This window comes from Camelus bactrianus, chromosome X (genome assembly GCF_048773025.1).
Source record: "Camelus bactrianus isolate YW-2024 breed Bactrian camel chromosome X, ASM4877302v1, whole genome shotgun sequence".
Lineage (NCBI taxonomy): Eukaryota > Metazoa > Chordata > Mammalia > Artiodactyla > Camelidae > Camelus > Camelus bactrianus.
In genome coordinates, this window is record NC_133575.1 from 112,960,356 (window position 1) to 112,988,148 (window position 27,793).

Consider the following 27,793-nt stretch of genomic DNA (forward strand, 5'->3'; position numbering starts at 1 on the left):
AAGAGAACTCTAAAAACCCTCACATTTATTCTTTAGTCGACAACATTCGGAGGCGAGCTTGCTTCCTGTTCCATCTTTTTTAATATATTTAGATCCTGGATGCTTGCCTTGTTAACGATGGCTAAGGAGACGGTTCAGAAATTGCCTGACTTCACTTTGTACATCGGTATTTTTACAAGATCCTCTTTTACTAGGAGAGATTATGGGCCTGCACACATGATAGCTGTTAATGTTAATGGGAGCTCAGTAAGTAGGGATTTAGTGGAATCAAGATTTTAATCTTAAATGGTCCTTGGTTTCAGTGCTAGGACTTGGACAGGACAGAAGAGGGGATCCCGCAGGCTCTGAGGAGTTGGATGTGTGCCTAGAAATTCTGAAAGGAGGGAAGCATGGCTGGAAGGTCTCTGGGTTGTAGGGCGGGCCCTGGGAGCAGACAGAGGGCTGAGAAGAGCAAGAGACAGGAACGGGCCAGCCCACTGGGTCAGGGTCTGGGAGGCTGGCGAAGAAAAGTTGGAGGAGAGGGCTGGAGTGAGAGCAGCAGAAAGGAGGAATCAGGCGAGAAGCCTGGAGAACGTGGAAGTGGGGGCTCTGTCCCGGGGGCACCTGGCCGGCAGGTACCGCACAGCTCAGGCACATGTGCGGGCAGCGGTGACACCTGCGGCAGCTGGAACAACCTCACCGCCCAGCTCGGGTGACCAGAGGCCGGGCATCCCTGGGGAATGGGGGTCAGGCAGCCAGGCTCTTCCAGATAGACTCTTGGTTTCTTTGGGTAATCTTTCTAGATGTGTACCTAATTTTTCTTTAAGACCATACTCCCCCCCCCCCCGCCTTGAGAGCTCACTCTTCTATAGAAACTAGTTATTAGACCAAATAAATGAACAGTGAGCTAATGGCTATTCAGAGCCCACTGAATTAAGTACTCTTCACTTCAGATTCCATCTGCCGTTAGGTGCTCTGAGCTGATGATGGCCTTTTCTGCATATGCATCCGCCCTTGCCCATACCTAATGTAATCAGCGAGAGTGATCCTCGATCCTCCTTATGAACCGCATCGCCCCCCGCCCGTCCCCCACCCCGCCCACCCTCACTCCCCTTGTGCTCTCTGTTGTCTTGCCCCCTCGAGTCCCATCTCCAGCCTCCTTTGTCACCTTCGGTGAGAGCCACCAGATGGAGCAGCCGCCTGAGACTCCTTACACACTGGGCCCCTGAATAGGATTTCATAATTAGCGACATTCACAAGATGTCATGGGGGCCAGTTGACAAGGTGACTAAACTGTCTACTCAGTGGTTCCAAGGCTCAGGGTGCTGACACCTTTCCAAGGGCCTTAGAGGGAACTGAGAATAGAAGGTGTGGATGGACACTGAAAAGGCATCCACTGCCAGGCTAAGGTACTTCTATATGCCTCACTCATCTCAACCCCACTGCAATCCTCCAAGTGGACTTTTTAGTCCCCTTATATAGATAGAGAAACAGAGGCTCAGAGAAGTTCAAGCGTCTTGCCCAAGTTCACAAAGCAAGGTAAGTATCAGAGCAATATATATGTAGGTACATGTGTAACTGAATCACTTTGCTGTACACCTGAAGCTAACATTGTAAATCAACTGCACTACAATAAAAACTTTTTAAAAAAATCCCAGTCTGTCCAGCTTCAAAGCTTCTGCTCTTTCCCCTAGCCCTTTGTGTCCCCAGAAAATAAAGTTAACTATCTCATTTATTTAGTCAAATAAATAAAATGTGATTGCTGTCTCTTCCTCTTTAGTTTTAGTTCCATGTAAGGCTCTAGACAAAGAATCACTTTCTGTACTTGGCTTCAAACGGCCAGGGTCAAATTCCGCTGATCTTCATGCTCTACTTTTTGTTGCTTCTTTTCTTAGAGAGAATGTTGAATGTTAGCTTGTTTTACATGGCATTTTGACCGCGTGACTCCCTTAAAAACTGGCCGGAAGCAGTATTTGAAAGTAAACAGCGGCTCCTTGGACACCAGGGCTTTCTTTCGCTATATTAAAATGAAAGGGGATGATGAGCTGGTTGGCTGTACCACGTACCTGTTGTGAAGTCTGTTTTGTTTTGATTAAAGTTATATTACCTGCGGATGTCTATCTGCGGCTTATGCTATATTAAGTGTTCCCATTTAACCACGGACTGAGGAATGCAAACTAGAATACGGACCAGTTAAGGTGAGGCAGGAAGCAAGGGACAGAAAGATCTTCATGTGAACTGGGTTTGTCGTTTTCCAAATTTGAGAACTGGGACTCCCGGGATGGAGATGGGAGATAGAGGCAAATAGGGACCTCAGAGGCTGCTGCTCCTTGTTTAGGTAAATGACCAATGATGGGGATTAACCATTTTAAAAAGATGGAAAACTCATTTGGTAGTACAATGTCATAATGTGAGTTTTCATTTCAGTAGTAATGCCGTGTCCGGGGAGCCCTGTCTCCTCCATCCATCACAGGCATAAATGACAATTTGTTAATGAAAATACAAGTGGAATTAGTTTGGAAGCTGCCATCAGTGTCAGTCGTGGATATTGTTTAACTGGATCAATAGCACGGAATTTGGTGTTAGTGATGTGTCACTCAGTGTCACTTGTACTTGTTAGGAAAATCCAAGCGTTCACTGGCAATTAGACTTGCAGTTTGTGAGTTTTACTTGGCGAACTCTTTGTCAAGGTGGAATATGCCTAGAATAGTGGGCTTTGATTGCCAGGTATTGTGGGACAACCTCAGGCTTATTTTAGGAAAAAAAAAATGACCTCTTCTCCCCCGCCACCCCTTAATAATAATGTCCTGAGATGCGCGTCTCACTCCCTGGGGTTAACCATGTGATGGTCAGGATCCTTTTAATGTTTTACATTAATCTTCGTGTTTTCTATTAGTGCTAGCTGCTGCTTATGTCTCTCAATGCCACAATCAGGGTATTTTTGATATCTTGTATTACCCTAATCGCCAAGAAGTATGCTCCAAACTGATTAATTCCAGAATGATTAAAACATCCTATGCAATTCATTTATTGTTGCTGCACTTAATTGAATATTTGATGATTTAAAGGTACCCTGATTATTTCCTAAGATATGTATTTATCACCCGGCAGATGATCTGTGCGTGGTCTCTCTGTGGTGACATGGGCTGCACTGTCACACGTGGGGAGCGTCGGCACTTGTGAGGGCTCTCAGTCAACTCCGCACCTGCCCGACGTGCGCCTGCCTCCCCTGGCCCTCAGAGGACCACGTCCGTGCCCGGCACAAGAGGGTCGTCTGGGGCCAGGAGTGAGAGCACAGCCTCCCCTGGGCGGCGTGCAGCTTGCTTTCTGCTCCCGGAGGAGGGGGTGGAGAGGGGGATGCAAAAGGATGCCGCGGCTCTGAGTGGCTAACTTGCGCTTTGTGGACTATGTGAATACTCAAGAGTGGATTTAAAGGGAGGCGAAGGTGGCTCCGGAATTAAGCAGCAGCTTGGCAACTCATCAGGCAGCAGTTGTAATCCCAGTGTCACCCCCTAGCTCTCCTCCTCAGTCTCCTGTCACACCTGTCCGAGTGACTCCTCCACAGTTCCTTCGAGAGAGACAGACAGACAGACAGAGAGACAGGGAGAGCGGCTGGGCAGCCGGGGCCGAGCCCCCGCCTTAGCTCAGCTGTCCTGCAGAGCACAGAGGGACCCGGGCTCGGCTCTGCAGGGGGCTCAGAGCCTGAAGTGGCCTCAGGTGGCCCCATCACTTCTCAGCCATGTCAGACCCTTGGCCTCTCGCTCCCTTATGGGGTGATGACTACAGTGGGGACCTCGGCGGCTGGGAGCTCCTGTCGGACATGGCTCTGTCCGTGAACCCGGTAGGTACCCTCTCCCTGACACCGAAATCAGACCTCCTGTTCGGTATTGTCTGTTTCCCTTGTAAATGTTTGTCTCCCCCAATTTGTGTGGAGTCTCAAAGGCAGAAATTATGTTGTCTTCAGTGTCTTTAAATCCTCCCCTTGGCACCATCCTGAGCACAGTGGGAGCTCAATCAGGATTTGTTGTCTAAAGAAATAAATGGGAGAAGTGATGAATAGGCGGACGGGTGAATGAATACGATCCTATTACCCTTGTCACGACCACCTTACAATGTGTGTCCCAGTGGGTCTCTAATTATTTGTTTTCCCGTCCCATCTAGACATTTAACTCCGAGAGAAAGAGGCCAAGTCAAATAGTTCTTTGTGCCACCAACCCCCCTCGCCCAGCACTGTTCTAGGCACGGAGGAAATGCTCGCTGCTTCATTCAAAAGCACTTGCAGGGGGAGAAAAAACACTCGCGGCTCAAATGAGTTGTCTTGCGGTGAAAAGAGCTAGGAGGCAGGGCGAGATGAGTTTGCGGGACTAGTGACTCCATGTCACTGCTGGATTCCAGTGTTTTCTGAAAAAGAAAAAAGAATCTGACCCCGCGTTGTGGATGCCTATTTATTTGACTGTCCGTGTCTGTAGAGTTCTTCCCCATTCTGAGTGTTCCCCACCCCCAGAAGTCATCATTAGATTTGCTGCAATGCCCCAGAGTCCACAACTCTTTCGATTTTGACAGCATTTCCCCATAAGGAAATGGATATTTATAATACCAGGTGTAGAGATGATATTTGCAGTTGGCAAGAGTGAGTCAAATCCTACCCTGAGCGCATGAGAAGGGAGGGAGGGCTTCGTAATAAAGCAGTCAGGAGACCAGCAGGGCAGGAGCGAATACCCTGACGTGCCGTGACGGGCTTCGCAGGTTACAAAGCACGTTCGCTTTCCTTATTTCATTTGCTGCTTGCAGAAGCCCTGGGACATCTAAAAGGAGCAGGCATTAAGATGGCCGTGATCTTATTTTACTCGATTTTATTTTACAGCTGGCCTAACTCAGACTCAGAGGGGTAAGGGCATGAAGTCCTGTTCCCGAGTGGTAGGGCCGGGACTCCCACCCAACTCTTTAGACTCACAGGCAAGTGCTCTTGCTGTGTCTGCGTGTTGCTGATACTTCCCACCCCCCCCCCAACTTTTATTTCAAAATTAACATTGGTGTGTTTGTGTGACAAAAGGACCTTTTCATGAGAGTGGGCCATGTATGTTTAATCCAGGCAGCCCACACTGATACAACACAACCACGATGCGGAAGATTTTGAAGTCTTTGCTTTGACTGTGTTGACCTTTGGGTTTGGAGACGGTGTGTGTTAGAAGTCCAACAATTGTCTTGGAAAATATAGTTGCTGGAGCCGGGAGCGAAGGCATGAGATTTTATTTGCTGTTGTGAATAATTAGCTGAGTTCTGGAGTCCTGTCATATGTTAGACCGACCTCTCCTAGTGTATGTTCTGCAAACACTCATTCTGTAGAATGGCAATAATTGGTAATCAAAAAAAAAAAAAAAAAAAAACCACATGAAAACTAAAAAGCCCACAATTTGATAGTCAAGTGAACCGATGAGATAGATGTCTCAGAGCCTTTGATCTGCATCATGGGTTGCCAAGAAGGGGCTGGATTGCGGCATCTCCCACACTCATTTGGACATGGAACCTTTCATTTTGCAGAATCGGTGTCTATGGGACGGTCTCCTGTGTGGCACTTAAATAACAGTTACAATCATCCATCAACTGTGCTTTCTCACATCCGCCTTCCTCCTGAGCCCACAAAGCCCACGAGGGAGGAAACTGTGTCTCCTTTTGCTTCTCCCTGTTGTATCTCTGCCAAGCATGAACCTCGTGGCACACTCCATGGCCCTCCAAAATATTTGTTGAATGAATGAATGAACTATGCTAAGCCAAACCACCTGTGGTTCCCTGTTAGGACCCTGTATTTAAGGTCCTTGACAGTGTCTGCCCAGCCAGCTTTTTCAGCCTTTCCTTCTACTGTTCTTTCCACTCAGTGTTGCAGTATTATTGTTCCTGGAGGGGTGGCTGTATAATTTATCATCCAAACCAGGACGTTTTGGAGAGTGAAAGAGGACACTGTCAGTAATGACACCAGAATAACAGGTGGACACTGAAATCATACCAGATAACCGACCTGGATGTCCCCCTCATTACTGGTGACCCCTCTGATCCCCACTAGGGATCTTACGCTCCTCGGAGCAGGGCCTTTTATACAGGAGAAGGTATTCAAGAAATACTGGCTGAAGTTAGTGTAGGTATAGCAGTGCCTGTAATGCTAATTTAAGAGGCACTGATGATGTAGCGTGTATTTTGTAAGATTGTGGGAAACTGGCATCACATTCTGTTCCCCAAGCCCCCAAATACAGTTGTGTTTGAACTTCAATCTATCAGATTAACTAGGGGATTAAGACCTAACTGCCCTCGCACGGGGCCTGGGACACGCAGGCTCTGTGGCGCTGTGCTCGTCACAGGACTGGCCTTGCACCTCCCAAGGTAGTGAACCGAAGCGACCAGATGTTCTCCCAGAGAGGGGTGGAGGTGATCCAGCTGTGATCCTGGGGCAGGTGAAGGCGTGAAGGAGAGAGTGAGGAAGGTTTAGGGAGCCCCACACCTGCATGGATGACATCACGCCTGGTAGACCTTTCTCCAGCTGGTCGACCCACTCCCAAGTCCTTCATCATGCGCAGCTTTATAACTGCTGTTTCACTCTGGTGTTTGGCTTCTTGCTTTCGCTGATGACTGAGCCAGGTGAGAAGGAAGTCCTCAGTACTGCTCTGCTAGTAGCTTGGATTTTGATTGATTAGGAAGGTGTCACCCTGAGCAAGATAGCTCAGGGGATTCACTTCGTATATTTGTGAGATTCTCTCTCAGGGCCAAGGCAAGCATTTGATTTGCACAGGAGATTTAGCCTTAGTGTTTTGGATTAGAATTGTAGGCATCTAATTGGACTCCTGAGTTAAGAGGACTTCATTTAATCATAGAAGTGTTTCATATAGGACTCTTCTTTTAAAAATCTGTCTTATGAATAATATGGTGAATTATGTCAGAGCGTAGAAGAGGCCTCAGGGGTCAGGGGCTTGAGCTCCCTCTTTGGAGCCCGGGGGATGGGGGAGGACGGCTCAGTGCTCGTAGCAAACCAGTGACAGAACAAGTCTTTCTCTTTCTGTGCCTTGCACTGGGGTCCTACTGCTTCATTAAAGTCAAACAAAAGTGGCCATTTGCAGATACTTACAGCTTTGTATTTAGCAGGGGAAAAACCACATCAGTAACTATATTTACTTTCTTTACAATTTTGCCTACACAGTAAAATATTACACAGTATGGTTTTCTAAGAATAACTAGATTGTGCTTAATTTTCTTTTTTGTTTTATTTTGTTTTAGGTAAGCCTTGCCAGTGATTCAAGCTGTGTTGAAGAAATCTTGCGGGTGAGTTTAAGCCTTGATTTCTGTGCCTCTTAATAATGAAGCAATGTATCTGCTTAAGCTGTTTAAAGTAATTTCTCTTCTGTTTCCGAGAGTATGGGGACGGGGCATCCTTGTATTCCATTTCAAGACCCTTCTGCTTGCACCTCCTGTCTCATCTCTCACCTCGTCTTCTCACTCTCTAATCAAGCTAGTCTCCTGATCTCTATCCCATTCTCTCATCCTTCTGGGTCTTTCTTTTGAGGTCTGGACAGGGACTCAATACCTCCTTTAAGGAAACGTTCCCTATTTAAGCATCCTACCCTCAGTCTTTGCCTTTCTGCTCTCTGGGATCTCAAGTCCACTTCACTGCTGCCTTCCGCTACATTGCTGGTGGAGCATGGTTGTGGAGACTGTGGCCTGTGATGTGGAGGGGAGGAGAGGAGGAGAGACTTGAGGATGATGGCAAGTTGTGAGAAATGTTACCAGTGGGAGGGAACTGGCGCATGAGAATGGCATGGGGGCAGCACAAAGTTGCAAAAGGCAGCAATGACCTCTCCCAAAGTAAACGAGGAAACCAAAAGGAAAAACCAAAGCCAAGGCAGAAGAATTCACCTCCTGCCTCTGGCTGGCGGCATCCAAAGGCGATGCGGCATATGAAGGGTAGGGGTCGTGGGAGTGAGTTCTAGTCCCGGCTCTACCATTTTTCATTTCTGCGGCTTGGACAGATAACTTCATCTTTCTGAATCTCCCTTCCTTGTCTGCCAAAGAGGACAATAATGCCTGCCCTAATTCCCTTCTAAGCTGCCAAGTGATAAATAAATGCTTATTATTATGATAAATGATCAGTGTGGCCATGAGAAAACCATGCAGGCTTTTCAGTGGAGGAAGAAAACCATCTATGTGCCAGTGAAAAGTCTGCATCCCCTTTCCTCACTTACCAGAGTCTCCCCAACATCCCCTGATGCTCCCCCTGGTCAGTGCCTTCTCAGTAGCCCAAAGTTGGAAGCAAATTCTGTGAAGATGCAGCCAAAGGAGTAATAAACAGCAGAAACCTGTTTACCAAGTTGACTGGCCACCTGGTTTCACCTACTGTGAATATTCATGTACCTTTTTCAGCCCAAGAACATCATTACTGACTATTAAACAGAGGAGTCCAATCACTCTGATCAGAGATGAGATTCTCTGATTCAGGGATGTACTGGCTACTTTTGTAATAGCCCAGGAACCTCTTGGTCATCTCTCTCTGGGACCCAAGGGTCGGAGTGGAGTGTGGGCGGTTGTTGTGAAATCCACAGTGCGATGCACCCTGGGAACCCAGCCACCTGCTCCTCGCCTTAGGTGGAGATGGGTCCGATGCACCAAAGACACCAAATACTTGCAAGGGTGTCGGCCACCTTCCTTTTAAAGAAACGCCACAGTGAAAGAAACCTGTTACTCTCGTCTCTACAGTAGCCTTGCTTTTCCAAATGAAGGCAGTGGTCTTTTCTCAACTCCTGAAAGAATGCCAGACCCGTTTCAAAATCACCACCTAGTCTGACACAATTGGAGTTCTCTGCGGACAAGCAGCCTGGCCCTGGTGTCTAGGTGGCTCCCCCAGTGACTGAGCGAGGGGAGCCGGCGAACACCTGCAGAGGCTGGCGACCCAAGCCTGCTGGAGGGGCCACTTAGAGAAACAACAGAATGCCATTTCAACACGGAAAGAAAAGAAGTAGTTTCCTTAATAAGTTCATAAAAGATAGCACCCTTTGAGAAAGTAACAAAAGTCCTTCTGTTGTTCTTGAAAGAGAATCTAGGGAAATGGCTTTTTTGTTTGAAGGGCTATAGATTGTATAGAATTCTGTTTTTTCCCCCCAACAATACCATTAATGAGTGGGCTTTCCTTTATTGAAGAATGGCATGTTTCATTCCCCATGCTTAGAATAAAAATCAGCTTTCTGAAGTTTACGAATCAGATTTTATGACTAATTCTTAAGTTTTTATAAGACCACATTCGTGGCACAACAGAATGCTTGCTGGACATTTTTCTTATCACAAGTTCATGGAACTGTTTGTTTTAAGGGCCTTGGAGCGCGATGGATGGTTGGTTTCACAGTCTGTTTGTTGCCTTGCTCCCCGCCCGTCTCCTTGGAGGGCGGGCGGCCGGGGGGTGGTGGGAGGAGGAGTTAACTATTCTGTTCTCTCCTGCCCTCTCTGACCCCCTCAGTACTTTTCAAACTAAGCAGAGTCAAGAGCAAGGTCATCTTCTCTCCCTCACTGGAGAGGGCTCTGCGGAGGAAGGCGCGCATGCCCAGGATGGGAAGAGCTGGCCTCCGGTCGCTCGTGACATTCCATCACTTCCGAGCTGTGCGGCTTGTCAACTTCCTTACCTGGAAAACAGAGGTTAATTATGCACCCTGACCCCCCAACCCCCCACCCCCGACCCGAGGAATCTGTAAGGTGGACACGCGGTTGGCATCTGTAACTTGGAGCTCAGTCTGTTGGCTCTCCCGACTTTCCCACCTCCCTGATCCCCCCCTTTCCCCTCCACAGCCCGACAGGCAAACCCACTTCATCTCACATTGGGACAGACTTCTTTTATTAACCAAGTACAACAACTGGCCTCTCCGTACTCTCAGCCCCTGAGTCCCTAGGCAATGGAAATGCCTTTGCCTACTGCATTTTAGTTTGGCCCCCTTTTCAAAACGCTGTTCAAATTCAATCCAGTTGGCTTCCTTTGAAAGCCCCTCTCTACCATCTCTCTGCTTCAGACCCGCATTCCCACTTCTGTCTGTGCGCGCCTGGGTCTCACTCTATCTGTCCGGTTTTCCGGGGCTGCTTGTGACCGCAACCGCCTGTCCCTCCAGCACATGACTGCTTTCCAGAGCACTTGAACCTCATTATCCTTTTTTGATCATCGGAAACATGGCGGTCCCTCATTATCTCAGGAAATTAGGGCCCAGAGAGTTTATAAATGACCTGCAACGGAGGGTGAGGCTAGTATGTGGCAGAAGCACAACGCCTCACTGTCAACCACCCTGTTACTCTCTGGATTGAAAAAAACTGCCTCAGATGCTGGCTGACGCACTTCTAGCAAGTCTGACTTGGAAAACCAGCAAACCAACATAGTTTCAGCAGGTCTTAGGAATTAATTCTTTTCTTCTTGCCACTCAATATTTTCAAATCTCACTTCAAATAATAAAATAATACCAATAACAAATCCCTACTACTAATAAAACAGTAATTTGCCACTTACTGTATGCATGGGGAGTACTTAAGCACATTATGTCATTTACTTTTCACAAAACTAAAAGACTATTATTCGTCACTTGTTACGGAAACCCAGAGAGGTGGAGTAATTTGCCCCCAGGGCAAGCAACGGGCTCTGACAGCCCTCAAGCTGTCCATTCCTGCTGTTTTCTCTTCCTGCTGGCTTACCTGAATCCATCCTTATTTCACAAGCTCCAGTCTATTTTATGATTACCGTTATAATGGCACCAAGCAACAGTTCATTTCAGCCTCGTCTGTTTCCTTAATTTGTACAAATTCAGTTATGCCAAAAGCATTCCAAGTAGTTTTTCCAACAAAGCAGAATTCACCAGCCCACAGCACCTTTCTGCCAACTGCCCTTCTCCTACAAAACAGGCCATGTAAATTCAGGTATCTTTGCTACTTGTCAAGTCTATTATTGCTCATTATAAATTTTACAAATCAGAAACGTCAAGGCAGCGATCGGTGCGGCCCCGCCCAGCCTGCGGACCTGTTTCCATCGGCACGCTACTTTCTCTTCAGAGTCAAGCTACCCTCGAGTACAAACAGAAATGAAAAATAATAACAGCTCTGGCCCTAGCGATGGCGTTCTGCAGTTGCAATTCATCTATCACATGAGGGATCCCTAAGCTGCTCATATGTAATAATATGGGCGGCAGCGGCGGCTTCTTTTCTGAGCTCCACAGGGTTTTATGGGTCCTAGAGTAATCATTTCTGCAAGAGTTAAGCCAAGGAGAGCAGCATGCACTAAGTGCTACTAGCTGAGGATGGATGTTCGATGATTATTTGTTCTGCGGTAGTATGATTTATTTGTTCTTAGCAAGAATTTACTTTAAAATATCAACAAACTATCAATTAAATCCTTTCTAGAGTCAAAAATGCATATAGAGCGTGTCTCTTAGATGTGACGCTGAACAGATTGTGTTTCCTAGCAAAGTACCTTCAGCAGTTGATAATTTCATAAGCAAACATCTGTATGGGTAATTCACTGTTTATGAGGGATGCGGAATTTGCTAGCTAGGATTTAGGGAACTTGATTTGATGAACTGTATCATCTTTCCCATCTCTCCCCACCATATGGATCAGGTTTGTAAACACCGGCATGGGCACCTCGTTTTGATTACAGCATGATCTGTGTTTACAGCCGTCTAAATTATGGCAATTGTGCCTATTAGGTCTGTGTTTAAGTGCACAGTTTTAGCATGGAAAGAACTTACCGAATAATTACAGGACGACCATGCACAGTACTTGCTATTTTTTTTCCTTTTAAAGGGGAAACAAATGAGAAAGCCCATCTGAAGAGTGAGGAAAAAAATGGATTTGGGAGCAAAATTGGTCAGACAATTATGTCTGAAAGGGAATTTGATTATATTACCATAACTATGCAGCATAATCAAGCACCTTTCCGTAGAATTTCTTTGATACATTTAACCAATAATTAGGCAATTGATTTTACATCCTGTCAAATTAATGTATAAATAATGTTCAAATTGGAATCACACGAACGATTTTCTGTATAGCTGTCTTAAATACTAATCCTCCCAGAATGATTCAAAAAGCATCCATCCTATTCTTGTATGGACTTTCCAAATTATAGTTTCTTGAAATAGTAATACAGTGTTCCATCCAAGAAAGACAACAATTGCTAAATGTAATTTAGACTATAATTAATGTTAACATGATGGAGTCAAATAAACGAACTCACTAATGATTGCACCCTCTGCTATTCTGATGACTAGCTCTTACCTAATGACATTGGGAAATATGTAAATTTGTCAGCAGGTGAAAATGCCCTTGACTGGGTAAATTATGTGGAGTATTACCTTTTCTGAAGCTAAATCAAAGCACTAATGGACTTAATACGTAGCATGCATGTGTGAGGTGAGCTATTCATGAAACCAAATTAGCCCATAAGAGATATTACCCATTATTTGCCTCCCAGTAATCACTTCCTCTTTTCTCAAACACAAACCAACCCAGAAGAAAGATGCTAAATTTAATTATAACAACTATTATGTGAACAACACAGGTAAGCCATCCAGTGTGCTTCCAAATGCACTTAGAGCCTGTCAAGCAGTTTAAATATTTTCATGTGGAATCTAGGGGCTTGCAGCTAGTGTATGATGTGAATTTTAAATGATTATCCAGACGTCACTGGGTAAATGAGTAACGTGAGTAACGAGGTGACTGGCCCAGTGAATCATGGGAACCTGTCAAACCTGGGACATGTCACCGAAGAGATGATGTCAAATACCAGTAACCTAGCAACTCAGCATTTAGCTGTCCAGGGAGTGAGCAAAAGTAGCCCCTTTAAAATAGCTGAGTAAATATACGAGTCCCTATATATCTTAGGTGCGCTATAAAAATCAGTCTGTTTTCTGTCAACCTGTTTCTTTTTTGTGAATATGGTGATTTACTGTTTTCTATTGAATTGAATGAAAGCAGGTGAGAATTTAAGCCACGTGCAGAATTTACACCTGCTCTCTGTATCTTGGATGTGCAGGGAGGGTAATGAAACAATGTATTCGTTTGCCAAAAAGCAGTCTGGGCTTATCTGAAAGAAGTAATAGCTTCCAACTGTTGTTTAAGACCCAGTCTTTTTGTCCTAGCTGTGCTGGTGGGATTGAGTTGGGAAAAAAAATTTGTAATGCAAGGAGGTTAACTATTCCATTTGCATCTGCGTAAAGGTAAAAACCATGGAAAATGCATGGAGAGGGGGCCATGTAAGGAATACAGTAAGATTCTGAGGCAGTGTCAAGGATCCAGGTGATCCTGAAGACATGAAATTCATACAGGTTCCAATCTACTTTTGGGTAATTTTCTCCAACAGTGCTTAACTCGTTACTCAGAGGACCACTGATTAATGGGTCAAGGGAAGCCTGGGAGCCTCAGAGAAGTTGAATAAATTGCCCTAAGTCACATAATCATACAGCTACTAAGCAGATGAAACAGGATTGGAACTCAGGTTGGCCTGAATTGATTGAATGTACACACTAATAAGAATATCAAAGAGTTACATGGCAGTTTTTTTTTTTTTGTACCTGGCACTGTTCTAAGGATTTCACAAATAATAACTCATATAATCATCATACCAATGACAGGAAGCAAATACTATTATCGTCCCCCTGGTACAGATAATGAAATGAAAGTACTTTGAGGTTAAGTGACTTTCCAACTTCAACAGCTAACCAGTGGCAGAGCCAAGATTTCAACCCAGGCAGTCTGGCTTCAGTGTCCAGGTTATTAGCCATCATGCATTTGGCCTTTCGCCATGAGGATATAGGGCTGAAATAGTAGGTTTTAAGTGATTATTACAGGGCTCAGACCCTGATCCAGTGGATAACAATGAAGCTAGGTGAGACTGCTAAAAATGCCATGAGTCAGAATCAGGAAAACAGCTTACCAGATGGACTAAATCTAATAAAATAAGGTTTCATAGGAGTATAACTATATGATAATTCAGCTGAGTCCACTAATGTTCAGAGTAGACAAGAAAAAGTTTAGCAATAACATTATATTAACTGCCAAGAAAGTATTAATAGGAGACAAGTGTCTAAAGCAGGGCTTTTCCTGTAAAAGAAAACTTTTCCTGCAAAGGGCCAGATTATACAAATAATTGGCTTTTTAGGTCATATGTTCTTGGTCTCAACTACTCTGTAGCTTTAGCATGAAAACATCCACAGAAGATATGTAAAAGAATGCTTGTGACTCTGTTCCAATAAAACTTTATCGACAAAATCAGGCAGTGGGCCAGATTTGGCCTGTGAGATACAGTTTGCTGACCCCTGATCTAAAACACCTAGAAATAAGAAGGGGACAGATCCCCTCTGCTCTGTTGGACTTGGACCAAACTTGGCATGTGGTATTGATTTCTGGCCAGCACATTAAAAAAAATTATGTTCAATATAATTTACCTTTTTTTTTTAGTTACCACCCTTTGAGTTTTAACATATGTGCAGACTCCTGTAATCACCACATTTAATAGAATACAAAACAATTCCAATATCCCAAAGAATTCGCTTATATTACCCTTTTGCAGTCAGATTCTCCTCCCCACCCCCAACCTCTAGCAACCACTGCTCGGTTCTCTAACTCTACAGTGTTGCCCTTTCCAGAGTGTCGTATAAACAGACTCATACAGCATGGAATCTCTCCATAGTGATTCTTTCTCTTAGCACGTGACTCGGAAATTCATTCAGGTTGTTGCATGCAGCAGTAGTTCATGACTTTCTGTTCCTGACTAACAGTCCATTACGTGGATATGCCACAATTTGTTTATCCATTCACCCACTGAAGAACATTTGGGTTGTTCCTAGATATTTTTGTGATTATTAATAGTGCTGCTAATAATAATCGTACAGATTTTTTTATTTCAGCCTGTCTAATAGGTGAGCAGTGGTATAGCATTGTGGTTTTAAATTGCATTTCACAAATGACAGATGATATTGAGCACCTTTTCATGTGCTTCTTTTCACTTTTGTATATCTTCTTTGATGAAGTTGCCTTTCAAATCTTTTGCCCTTTTTTTAAAATTTATTTTTTGTTGAGGTAGCATTGGTTTGTAACACTATATAAGTTTCACGTGTACCATATTTTATCTTTACTTCTGCATACATGACAGCATGCTCACCACCAAATATTTCATTTCCATCTGTCACCCTACAGTAGATCCCTTTGCCCTTTCCCCCACCCTTCTCCCCCACCACCCCTTCCCCTCTGGGAACCACGACTCTGTTCTCTGTATCTATGTGTTTGTTTTTGTTTGGTTTTTAACATTTATTTTGGTTTTTGTATGTTTGCTTGTTTTTTTATATTCCACATAAATGAAATCATATGATATTTGTCTTTCTCCATTTGATTTATTTCACTTACATTAATATTTTCAAGGTTCATCCATGTTGTAATTGACAAGATCTCGTCTTTTTATGGCTAAGTAGTATTCCATTGTATATATGTACCATATCTTCTTTATTCATTCCTCTGTTGATGGACACTTACGTTGCTTCCATGTCTTGACTATTGCAAATAATGCCACAATGAATGGGTGCATATATCTTTTCGAATTAGAGTTTTCATACTCTTTGAATAAATACCCAGAAATGGAATAGCTGGATAATATGGTAATTCTATTCTTAATTTTTTAAGGAATCTCCATACTGTTCTCCAGAGTGGCTGCACCAATTAACACTCCCATCAATAGCATGTAAGGGTTCCTTCTCCACATCCTCACCAACACTTGTTATTTCTTGCCTTTTTGATAATAGCCATTCTATCAGGTGCACGGTGATACTGTGGTTTTGATTCACATTTCCTTAATAATTAATGATGTTGAACATATTTTCAAGTGCCTGTTGGCTATCTGTATGTTTTCTTTGGAAAAATGTCTATTCAACTCCTCTACCCATTTTGAAATCTGGTTCTTTGTGCTTTTATTGTTGAGTTATATGAGTTCTTTATATATTTTGGATATTAACCCCTTATTAGATATATGATTTGCAAATGTCTTCTCCCATTCAGTAGGTTGTCTTTTCATTTTGTCGATAGTTTCTTCTGCTGGGCAGAAGCTTTTCAGTTTGATGCAGTCTCATTTGTTTATTTTTGCTTTTGTTTCCTTCCCTGAGGAGACATGTCCAGAAAGACATTGCTAAAACTGATATCAAAGAGTGTACTGCCTATATTTTCATCTAGGAGTTTTATGGTTTCAGGTCTTACATTGAAGTCTTTAATCCATTGTGAGTTTATTTTTGTATATGGTGTGAGACAATGGTCTTAGTTTCATCTTTTACATGTAGCTGTCCAGTTTTTACAAATGATTTATTAAAGAGACTATCCTTTTCTCATTGTGTGTTCTTTGTTCCTTTGTTCTAAATTTATTGTCCATATATGTGTGGATTTATTTCTGGCTCTCAATTCTATTCCGTTGATCTATGTATCTGTATTTCTGCTGGTACTATGCTGTTTTGATTACTACAACTTTGTAGTATAGTTTGAATTCAGGGAGTGTGATACCTCCAGTTCTTCTCTTTTTTCTCAGCATTGCTTTGGCTATTTAGAGTCTTTGTAGTTCCATATAAATTTTAGAATTTTTTGTTCTATTTCTGTGAAAAATGTCCTTGGGATTTTGATAGAGAGTGCACTGAATCTGTAGATTGCTTTAGATAATATAGAAATTTTAACAATGTTAATTCTTTCAGTCTATGAGCAATCAATCAATCTCTTCTTTCAAGTAGTTCTTCCCTTCCATGTATTTGTGTCTTCTTCAGTTTCTTTGAACAATGTCTTACAGTTTTCAGTGTACAGGTCTTTCAGTTCGACTAAACTTATTCTTTTTGCTGTGATTGTAAGTGGAATGGTTTTCTTAATTTCTCTTTCTGCTAGCTCACTGTTAGCATATAGAAATGGAACCGATTTTTGTATGTTGATTTTGTACTCTCCAACTTTACTGTAGTCATTTGTTATTTGTAATAGATTTTTGGTGGAGTCTTTAGGGTTTTCTATATGTAAAAACGTGTCATTCACAAATAATGGCACTTTTACTTCTTCCTTTCCAATTTGAATGTCTTTTATTTCTTTTTTATGCCTAATTGCTCTGGTTAAGATTTCCAATACTGTGTTGAATAACAGTGGCCTAAGTGGGCATCGTTGTCTTATTCCTGATTTTAGAGGGATAGCTTTCAGTTATTCACCACTGAATACGATGTTAGCTGTGAGTTTGTTATATATGGCCTTTATTATGTTGAGATATACTCATTCTATACCCATTTTATTGAGAGTTTTTTTAATCATAAATATGTATTAAATATAGTTAAATGCTTTTTCTGGATCTATTGAGATGACCATATGGTTTTTATCCTCCATAATATGGCGATCACATTGATGAATTTGCAGATGTTGAACCATCCTTGAATCCCTGGAATAAATCCCAGTTGATCATGGTGTATGATCCTTTTAATGTATTTGTTAGAATTCACTAAATTCTACCAAACTGTCTAGTCCTGGATTTTTGTTTTTTGAGAAGTTTTTGATTACTATTTTAATCTCGTACTAGTGATTGCTCTATATTCAGATTTTCTGTTTCTTCATGATTCAGTCTTGGAAGACTGTATGATTCTAAGAATTTGTCCATTTCTTCTAGATTGTCCAATTTATTGGCATATAGCTGCTTATAATGTTCTTTTATAATCCTTTGTATTTCACTGGTTTCCACTGTTATTGCTCCTCTTTCGTTTCTGATTTTATTTATCAGAGCCTTCTCTCTTTTTTTCTTAGTGAATCTGGCTAAAGATTTGTCAATTTTGTTTATCTTTTCAGAGAACTAGCTTAGTTTTATTGATCTTTTCTATTATCCCTTTAGTCTTTATTTCATTTATTTCCACTCTGCTCTTTATTATTTCCTTCCTACTAACAGAGGGCTCATTTGTTCTTTTTCTAATTCCCTTTGGTGTAAGGTTAGCTTGTTTGAGATTTTTCTTGAGGTAGGCCTATATTTCTATAAATGTCCGTCTTAGTACTGCTTTTGCTGCATTCCATTGATTGTGGTATGTCATATTTTTATTTTCTTTTTTCTTCAGGTATTTTGATTTGTCCTTTTTCTTCATTGGCCCAATAGTTGTTCAGTAGTGTGTTTTTCAGTCTCAACGTATTTGTGATTTTTCCATTTTTCTTCTTGTAACTGATTTCTAGTATCATACCATTATGATCAGAAAAGATGCTTGATATGATTTTAATTTTCTTTATTGAGACCTCTTTTGTGTCCCAACATATTGTCTATCCTTGAGGAAGTTCCATGTGCACTTGAGAAGAACGTATACTCTGCTGCATTTGGATAGAATGTTCTGTACAAATCAATCCATCTGTTCTAATGTTTCATTTACAGTCCCTGTTTTCTTGTTCACTTTCTGTCTGGATGATGTTTCCATTGATATAAGTGGAGTGTTAACATTTCCTACTATTATTGTGTTGCCATCAATTTCTCCCTTTAGGTCTGTTGATAATTGCTTTATATACTTTGGTGAGCCTATGTTAAGTGTATATATATTAATAATTGTTATGTCTTCTTGGTGAATTGTCCCTTTTATCATTATATAATGTCCATCTTTGTCTTCTGTTACTTTTTTGGTTTGAAGTTTGTTTTGTCTCATATGGGTATGGCTACACCCATTTTCTTTTGGCTGCCATTTGCTTGGAGTATCATTTTCCGTCCCTTCACAAGCAGCCTATGTTTATCTTTAAAGCTGAAGTGAGTCTCCTGGAGGCAGCATATTGCACATGGGTCTTATATTTTAAGCCATCCAGCCACTCTGTATCTTTTGATTAGTGAATTCAATTCATTTACATTTAGGATAATGACTGATAGATGAGGATTTAGTCCGGCCATTTTATCTTTTGTTTTCTGGTTGCTCTGTATCTCCGTTGTTTGTTTTTCCTTGTGTTTCTGTCTGCCATTTTGGTTTGGTGATTTTTCTATGTTTTTTCTAAGCTTCATCTTTTTTTATGCTTCATGTCTCTCTTCTACATTTAAGTTTTCTGGTTACCGTGAGGTTTGTGTAAAATATCTCATAGACAGAGTACTCCTTTTTCTGCTGGTAGCATCTTATCTTCATTTGCCTATACAGGTTCCATCCTTTTCCTCTTCTCTTTTGCTCATTTTAACAATCAGGTTGTTTTTCATATTTTTTCAATATACGTTATTAGAAGATATTGAATATAGTTCTCTGTGTATCTGTATAACTGAATCAGTATGCTGTACACCAGAAACTAACATAACATTGAAAATTAACTATACTTCAGGTTAAAAGAAATAAGGTTGTTTATTACCTATTGTTGAATTTTGAGAGTTCTCTGTGTATTCTGGATATGTCTTTGGTCAGATACGTTATTTGCAAATATTTTCTCCCAGACTATGGCTTATCTTTTCATTCCTTTGATGGGGTCCTTCTCTATGTATTCTGGATATGTCTTTGGTCAGATACGTTATTTGCAAATATTTTCTCCCAGACTACGGCTTATCTTTTCATTCCTTTGATGGGGTCCTTCTAAGAGCAGAAGTTTTTACCTTGATAAAGCCAAATTTATCATTTTTTTCTTTACTGGATTGTGATTTTGGTGTCAAGTCTGGGAACTTATTGTATAACCCAAGGTCATAAAAAGTTTCTCCCATGTTTTGTTCCAAGAGTTTTATAGTTTTATTTTTTGCATTTATGTTTTTCATCTGTTTTTGAATTAATGTTGGCACATGGTGTGAGGTGTAGGCTGAAGCTTATTTTGTTCATTGTGTTATAGCACCATTTGCTGAAAAGACTGTCTTTCTCTTTTGAATTAATTTTGCTTTTTTGTAAAAAGTAGATTGACCTTATTTATGTGGGTCTATTTCTGAACTCTGTAGTCTCTTCCATTGACCCATGTCCCTGGCCTTTCACCAATAACATGTCTTGAATGTTGTAGTTTTATAGTAAGTTTTAAAACAGGATAATGTGAATCCTCCAACTTTATTCTTTTTCTAAAATTGTTTGGCTATTGTAGTTCCTTTTCCTTTCCATATGAATTTTAGAAACATATTGTCTATATTTACAAAGAATCCTGCTTGAATGCCTATTAGTATTGTGTTATATCTATAGGTCATTTTGGGAAGAACTGACACCTTTACCTTGATGTGTCTTTCCATTCATGAATGTGATGTACCTCCCCATTTATTTCGGTTGGCCACCACATTTTTAGAGGGACATTGCTAATCTACCATTCCATTTTGGGGAATGTATGCTTTGGGGGGAATCCAGATCCCTAGAAAAACTATATGAGCATGATTTCAACATTGTTTATAATAACAAAAAATACTATTGTATATCCAACAATAGGGAAATAGTTAAGCAAATTCTGAGTTATACACTCAGAAAAATTGACCATTAAATGATGGCTTTGACAATGATATAGTGATATGGAATAAAAAAAACTTATGATATAATGTTAAATGAGATAACCAGAATATAACATTTTATGTGCTTAATTTTTATAGCTATGAAAAAAATATGAATAAAATAAGTGAAAGAAAAATGTTCTAAAGAAATAGTTCTTATTGTGTTAGAGTGATAAGATTATGGGTGAGTTTTTTTCTTTTCTAAATTTTCTTAATTTCTGTAATTTACATTCCTTTCATAAATAAATTTTTAAGAGGGATGCTGCTGAACTGAAATACATTTAGCAAAAAGTAAGCAGGATAGTGAGTGGACTGACAAGTAGAATGGCTGAAGAGATGAGCTAACAAGAAGAAAAGTGGACCAGAAGAACGAACTGCCCATAGCTGCCTGATGCCTGAGGGACTTACCGTGTAGAAGCAAGGCTTAGGCTGGATTTAGGCTAGGAAGCCTCAAATTGAGGGCCCAACCCCCAGGGGGCAGTTACAGGGGGTTAAGTACCTGAGCAATAAAAGGAAGAATGTTCTAGGGAGACATCGTTGTTAAGGAAGTAGAGTTTGGCTTTTCTCACCAGCTGAATATTCTTGGGTTACAACCATTGTGGCTCTCCTTTACAAAACTGGAATACTACTGCCAAATTTTCAGGATTAGTGGGTGGGTTGAATGAGGTGATGCATGTGAAGCCCATAGAATAGTGCTTGGAACACTCAATTCACATTAGCTCCTCCCTCTCTCCCCTGATCTAACTGGTGGATCTAAGGACTGAAGGGAAGTGAGGTCTCTGTCACCAAAGGTATTCAAGCAGAGGTACTGTGCTTTCCCAGGGCCTAGAGGATAAACTCCAAAATCCTCATCTTGGCAGTCAAGGCCTTTGCTTTATGCCATCATTCGCACCTACCTCATCTCTTCGCTTTTCCCAGCCATGTGCGCTTTTCTCCACCCTTCACAGACTTCTTTCCTTCCCTCAATCCTGCCAGTTTCGTCTTATTTCATGGCCTCTGTGTGTTGGCTTCTCCCTCTACCTGGAAGCCCACCCACTCCCGTTCACACCGCAGAAGAGCCAACACAGAGATCATGTCTTCTCTGCAGCTCTAACACTGTCCAAATGAAATGAAACGCTCCCTCTTCTGGGTCCCCTCAGTACTTTCATTATCTACACTTGTCACCTTTGTATGTTGGGGGTGCCTCTCATGACAGCGTGAGGTCCCTTAGAGTCGAGTCTGTAGCAGACTCATCTCTCTGTCCCTTTGCCCTAGCCCAGAATCCACCCCCTACACACGTATGCACACAAAGCTGGCGAGTGCAGGTATAGAAAAAGTACACAGAGTGAGTGCACTGTGTTTGCTGAATGACTTAGATTCGTAGAGGAATGGTTAGAGAAAATGACCTCGTAGTGTCATTTCCACCCACGGTAAAAATCATTACTTGATTTTCCGTGAAGATATTGTATGTTAATAAGCAGATAATAGTGTTTAGTGAGTAGAATATTTATACAAATATTAGGTACTATAATGACTCGATTTCTTATTTATCCAAATAATATATTTAGCACCACTTTTTGTGCTAAGTTTTTCCATTGCCTATTATGATTTAATACCATTGCTTGAGCCTATTTTTAATATTGCTTGTCAAAGTGCAATAATGTTGGCATTACCACTGTAAACAAGGCATTAATGAAAGGCCAAGGTAGAGCCCCATATGCTCCTGTCACTGGAGAGAAGAGAGACAACAGGCATCTCTCGAATAATGTTGGGTACCATTCACTGTGCCTATGATTATTGCGGTCTCAAGGAAGAAGCTTCCATGACATGTGTTCTTTCCTCCAGAGTGGGTTTTCCAGACCTTTTTGTCGCTGGAAGCCTGTACGCTGTTTCCATTACACACTCTCAGCCTCACAGCAAAGGCTGTGACAAAGCTGAGCACTCCCCCGAAGCCCGCCCTCCCTGGGATGACACGCTAACACGGACAGACTCAGCCCGCTGTCCCCGGGCAGTGTGTGAATTAGAAAGTGCCGAATCACACACCCAGCACTTACGTACAAAGGGGGACAGAGCTCTGATACGGAGGCTCCACCCCCATGTGTCAGAGTCTGGTCCGTGTCATGGAGTAAAGACCACATAGTGCCAGCCTTTGGAAGAACAGGGGTTAAGAAGAAAGCAGTGTTGAGGTGGGGAAGGTAGAGCTCAGTGGCAGAGCATGTGCTTGGCATGCACGAGGGCCTAGGTTCAGTCAGAAGGTTCAGAAGAAGAAATCAGTGTGGCAGTGACACTGGACTGGGCATCAAGGGACCTCAAAGCTAGTCCTGACCCTCCCTACCTTATTTTATGACCCTTCCAAGTCTCAACCATGACATGCTTCAGGGTTTCCATCTGTAAAGGTGAAGTGTTGACTCTCTTTCGCTGTTCAGTACAGTGATGATAGCCACGTGTGGCCGGTTTTTTAAATTTAATTACATTTTAATAAAAGTTTAGTTTCTCAGCCTGTAAGGCACATTTCACATGCTCAGTAGCCACACGTGCCCAGTGGCTACCATTGGACAGTGCAAAAATACAATATTTGCATCATTGCAGAAAGTTCTAGTGAAAAGAACCTCCCCAGATTATCCCCTGAGATCTGCTCTAGGTCTCCATTCTGAGTCTTATCATTCAGTAAAACCAAGTCTAGTTTTACCTTTTTGACTCTGTACCCTCGACCATGTTTAGAGTATATCTGAATAATTTACTTCCATCCTGAGGCTTATGTAGAATATATTGGTCAAATACCACTCTAGTTCTGAGCAGTGCCCTCCTATATAAAAAAGAACCCCAAATCAGGCTAAGTAGGTAGAAAGAGATAAAGCCAATGTTTCTGCAAAAGAGAGATGGGAGAAATTTAAGGCATGTACACCTGGCTTAGTGGGCAGTGCAGGGAAGTACCCACACCCCGTCCAGGCCTCAGGCAAGTTCCTTTCCCTGTGTTCAGCAGAAGTGATAATGCCCGCAGCCCCAGGCTCTGGGAAAGGGCATGTGAGACCCCGGAAGGGCAGTCCCAGAAAAACAGTACTATAGAAACCTGATTCATAGTCACTCCCTCCTTCCCCGCCCTCTGTTTCATGCTCCATTTCCTAGTCTCTCCAGCATGTCCATCTTTTGAGATATTCACCTAAGGTGCACCAGTCAAGGAAGGACCACGAGCAGCGCCTGGACTGCTCGAGAGACTGTAGATGACCCATGATGTCATGGGGGGAGCTGCTCACCCGCACCCTTGATGTAACCCTGTGACAGGGACCCAAGACCTGGGCTACTGACCTTAAGATGCTCCAAGTCCTGTGAGCAGCCATTCATGGGACTGTATTCTGGTGATAAGGTACATTTAATAAATCCGTGTTCCTTAGAGATAGACATCTTTAATTTGCCATCCAGGATGTGTGACCCACACATGACAATGAATTAAAAAAGTGGCAGGGGGAGGGTAGAGCTCAGTGGTAGAGCACATGCTTAGCATACACGAGGTCCTGGGTTCAATCCCCAGTCCCTCCATTTAAGAAATTAAATAAATAGATAAACCTAATTACCCCCCCCTACCAAAAATAAAAAGTAACTTAAGTAAGGACAGTGGTTTCAAAACAATTATAATGGAGCTCCGAAATCCACCCAGAAAGGGCTGGTGTACAGGAAGGTGAGAAAGCCTGGTTCCTTTCAGAGAGCTCATCCTTGTGGAGCATGGTGATGGCAAAAGTCCAGTGACCAAAGCCAGACACCTGGATGGGGGTCCTTGATACGTCGCCTGCTGGCCAGGTTATTTTGTGGCAGTGATTACTCTTCCCCAAGACTCAGGTACTGAGTCTATGAAATGAGAACAAGAATAAAGCCTTCCCTGGATTCCTGAGTGGCTGAAAACGGTAACATAAATGAAGCGTTCAGTTAACTTGACCCCCTAACCGCGTGCCTGTTCCATTGGATTTTGCTGTGAGTCTTTTTTTTTTATTATTATTGAAGTATAGTTGATTTACAACGTCGTGTTAGTTTTAGGTGCACAGCAAAATGACTCAGTTATATGTGTGTATATATCAATATACATATATATTCTTTTTCAGCTCCTTTTCCATCATAGGTTATTACAGGACATTGCGAACAGTCCCCTGTGCTGTACAGTAGCGCCTTGTTGTGATTCTCCTTCTTGTGGCTCAGTGATTCCGAATACTTGCAAAGTGTGACTACGGATTCCAGGTTTCCACCCTTCACAAGGAGTTCAAATTGCCCCTGCAATAGTTTTCTTAATTATCAAATATATGAGGCCCTTTCATGTCGTTAATACAGTGCAGGGTTTTTTTTTTTTCCTTTTTCCTTTTTTGACCACTCCATGGTTCATAAGGCATTTCACAGCTTTTCAAATTGTCACATTTGTTTCGTTAGCCCAGAGACCCTGCCACGTTGATTTCTGTCAGCTGGACAACAGTCTCCGTGGGTAGCTGCAAATCCCTGACCAGGAATGCTGAAAAATGGTTTTGCGCATTTCTTTCCTTTCTCAGAGCAAATGAGGGGAGACCAGATGAGATGGAGACAGCGGAGGGGAGGGCAGCATGCTGTTAGCACTGGCAAGAAGGATGTGTGTAGTGCCCAGTATAAAACCACTGGTTGACAACAGGCTTTGGGACACAAAATGATTACACACCACAGTCTGACGCACAGGACTGAGAGAGGCAGCTCTGTGAGGGGGAGTCCTCCGTGTGCCGTTTATTTACCTCAGGCCCAGTGTGACATTCGCTCACCAGACCCTTTCCAGCGAAGGGTTTGACATCGCTGTCTTCGCATGTTCTCTTTGGTGCTTCACTAAATTTATAGCAAGGAGTACAAGTATCGACCTGCTCACCCCAAGAGATGGTATAGGCTGAAAACAGATACAGGTTTAAAGAGGATTGAGAGACAGCCATGGGCAATGGATTCCCACCGGGTCAGCCCCACAGGGAAGCTTTGGGCAGGGGGCCGTTGGCAGGCATCCCTTCCTCGTGATGAGCAAATGCTTTGAAAGTATAGGTGTGGATGCCTCAAAGATGTCAAAGGGAAACACTTAATAAAAGACACTTTCATAATAGACTCCAAGTGCAATTGTTACCTTTTTATTTTAAAAAAATGACTAGGCAGTGAAATGCAAGTATTGGATTGGGTTTCTGTTGCGCAAACGCTTTGTGTGTTATCTCCTTGATATGTGACATGATCTCTAAAGACGTATCATACCAGTAGCTGTTCCTAGCTTGTGCAGCTTGGCAAGTGGCTGTTTCTGCCAAGGTGGAGAGGGGCCTGCCTTCCTGATTTTAGCACAGTACTGAAGCTTTATAGCAAGCCTACGGGGCAGGGTTTTCCGTCCGTACCGCCTGGCCCCTGGAGCGCTCCTATTGAGTTGAGAATGTTCTGTCTCCATTAGTCAGACATCCCTTTAGAAAAAGATACATCTCTCACTCGTGCTCCTTCTTTGCCGCTCTTCATATGGAATAAAGAAGCTATTTATTTCCCATTATTTGAAGTAATTGCAGGGAAAAAAAACTAATGTGGAGAGAGGAGCAACTGTCCCAGCACTCAGGAATACTCAGCCTGTCTGCAGCTTGGAACATTGGGTGGGGGGAGCTTTCTGAATCAGCTTCACGGAGGCTTAGCCGTGGTTTTGATGTTAAATTCGGGCCACTGCAAAGAGTCTGACGCCTCTGTTGGTTTATTTTTCTTTTCACTGGGGGCATGTGTGTTGCAAGGGAGGAGGGCCCGGAGGTGTTCAGTAGTTAGACCCACACCTTGTGATCGATTTGTTAGTTAATTTCACGTGAATGGGACAGACCAGTTCTCTTTTATCCCCCTGGCGCTGTGATTCTGTGATTCTAAGATTGAAATAGCTGTTTCAGAGGAAAGACAATTCCATGCAAATCATATTGGCTGGAGTTTCAGCTGTATTGGTGGCCTGGTGCCTTATTTTTCACTGAGCTCAGAAATAATGAGAGAGCAAAGCTAAGGCCAAGTCGTTCACTAGAGGCCTCTTTCCATGAAAATAGATATTACTTCTTTTTTCCCCAGCAATTGAGCTTTTGTTCCTTTTAAAAGCAGTTGTCATGAACTCCTCATTACCATTTTTCTTAATGTGATAAGTGTAAACTACAAGAAAGCTATCATGTTTGAAAAGCTAAAGCAGCCCTTAGAAATGGAATACTAGCTCCTTGTGTAAGGCTTTGAAAAGGCTTAGACTGGGATTGAGAGAAATTTATCCTTCTGTCTCCCTTTGCCTGGAGTTGTCATTCTCTAGTGCCTTTCACTTAGAGCATAAGCCGGCTTTCTAAATGACTGCCGTGTGGCTGCATGCACACGCTGTATCTGTCCAGCCATGAGAGAGCAACAGATCTCTTTGGTAATTTTTGGAACATGATAACAAATTGCATGTTATTCAAAAAAAAAAAAGCCAACTCTGACAGGTTTATTTTAGTTCTACTTTTGAACGATAAATAATAATTGTCATTATCTGCCACTCACCCTGATTATGAAGCCTCTAACTACCCAGAGTCTGGCCACACCCCGCACCTGGACCTGGCCTAGCTCCCCAGCCCTTCGAGGCTTTGCAGAGAGTAGACACTCAATAAATGTTTTTAGAATGAGTGAAATTCAATGTAGATCATTCAGGATGCTGCTGGGGGAGAAGCCAGTGAAGGTGTGTAAGTTTTATCACATTGCTTTAGCTGACCTGGAGCTGAAGGAGCAAACTGGAGGTTAACCATAAAGAAGTAGCTCATGCTACGAGGATAGAGCATGTCATTCCATTCAGTAAAGAGGCTCTGGAAAAAAAAAAGACCCCCCCCCCAAAATGGCTGTAACCTTATGAAAGCCCATGGAATTGTTTCAAGCCAGTGTATTTTAAATGATGGTCATTTGGATGTAGTTGATGGCAAAATAATTTGAAACAGAAGAGCTAGAAACTTAACAGTGAAGTTGAAAATCACTTTTGAAAAGAGTAATGTTGTCAAAATTAGCTTCTGAATGAAGAAAACAAGTTCATGGGTGAAAAAGGTAAGAAATGGCCTTTGAGAAACCTCAGACCATTCAGTGGAAGCCCTCTACCTAGGTTTCCTTCTTGCAACTGATCTTTGCCAAACATTTGTCAAAGGCCAGTTCTTACATTCCTTACCCTTGAACTTGTGCTAATGTTGCCTTTACCAAAGAAGACAATTTCCATCTAACATTTGCTAGGTCGGTGGCCAGTTTTCTGTTCTGATTGGTTCAACTAATTGAGACAAATGTCCTGATAAGGATTGAAATTAACAATCCCATCATCTGTTGGGGAGTCAAATCCCATTAGTGGCCTCAGGTTACTCTTGCTGAAATGTGCAGAACTCAGTGGATCTGGTTGAATTCTGC

At 42.4% G+C, this 27,793-nt stretch overlaps 1 protein-coding gene across 2 annotated transcripts in view; it reads left to right on the plus strand.

Moving 5' to 3' along the window:
* AFF2 (ALF transcription elongation factor 2) overlaps positions 1–27,793 on the plus strand; it is a 470,347-nt gene that overhangs the window by 282,489 nt on the left and 160,065 nt on the right. For both annotated transcript variants that reach the window (XM_074359058.1, XM_074359059.1), the window contains exon 4: positions 7,243–7,287. In XM_074359058.1, the coding sequence (XP_074215159.1) occupies positions 7,243–7,287 (45 nt within the window). The remainder of the gene's footprint in view (positions 1–7,242; positions 7,288–27,793) is intronic.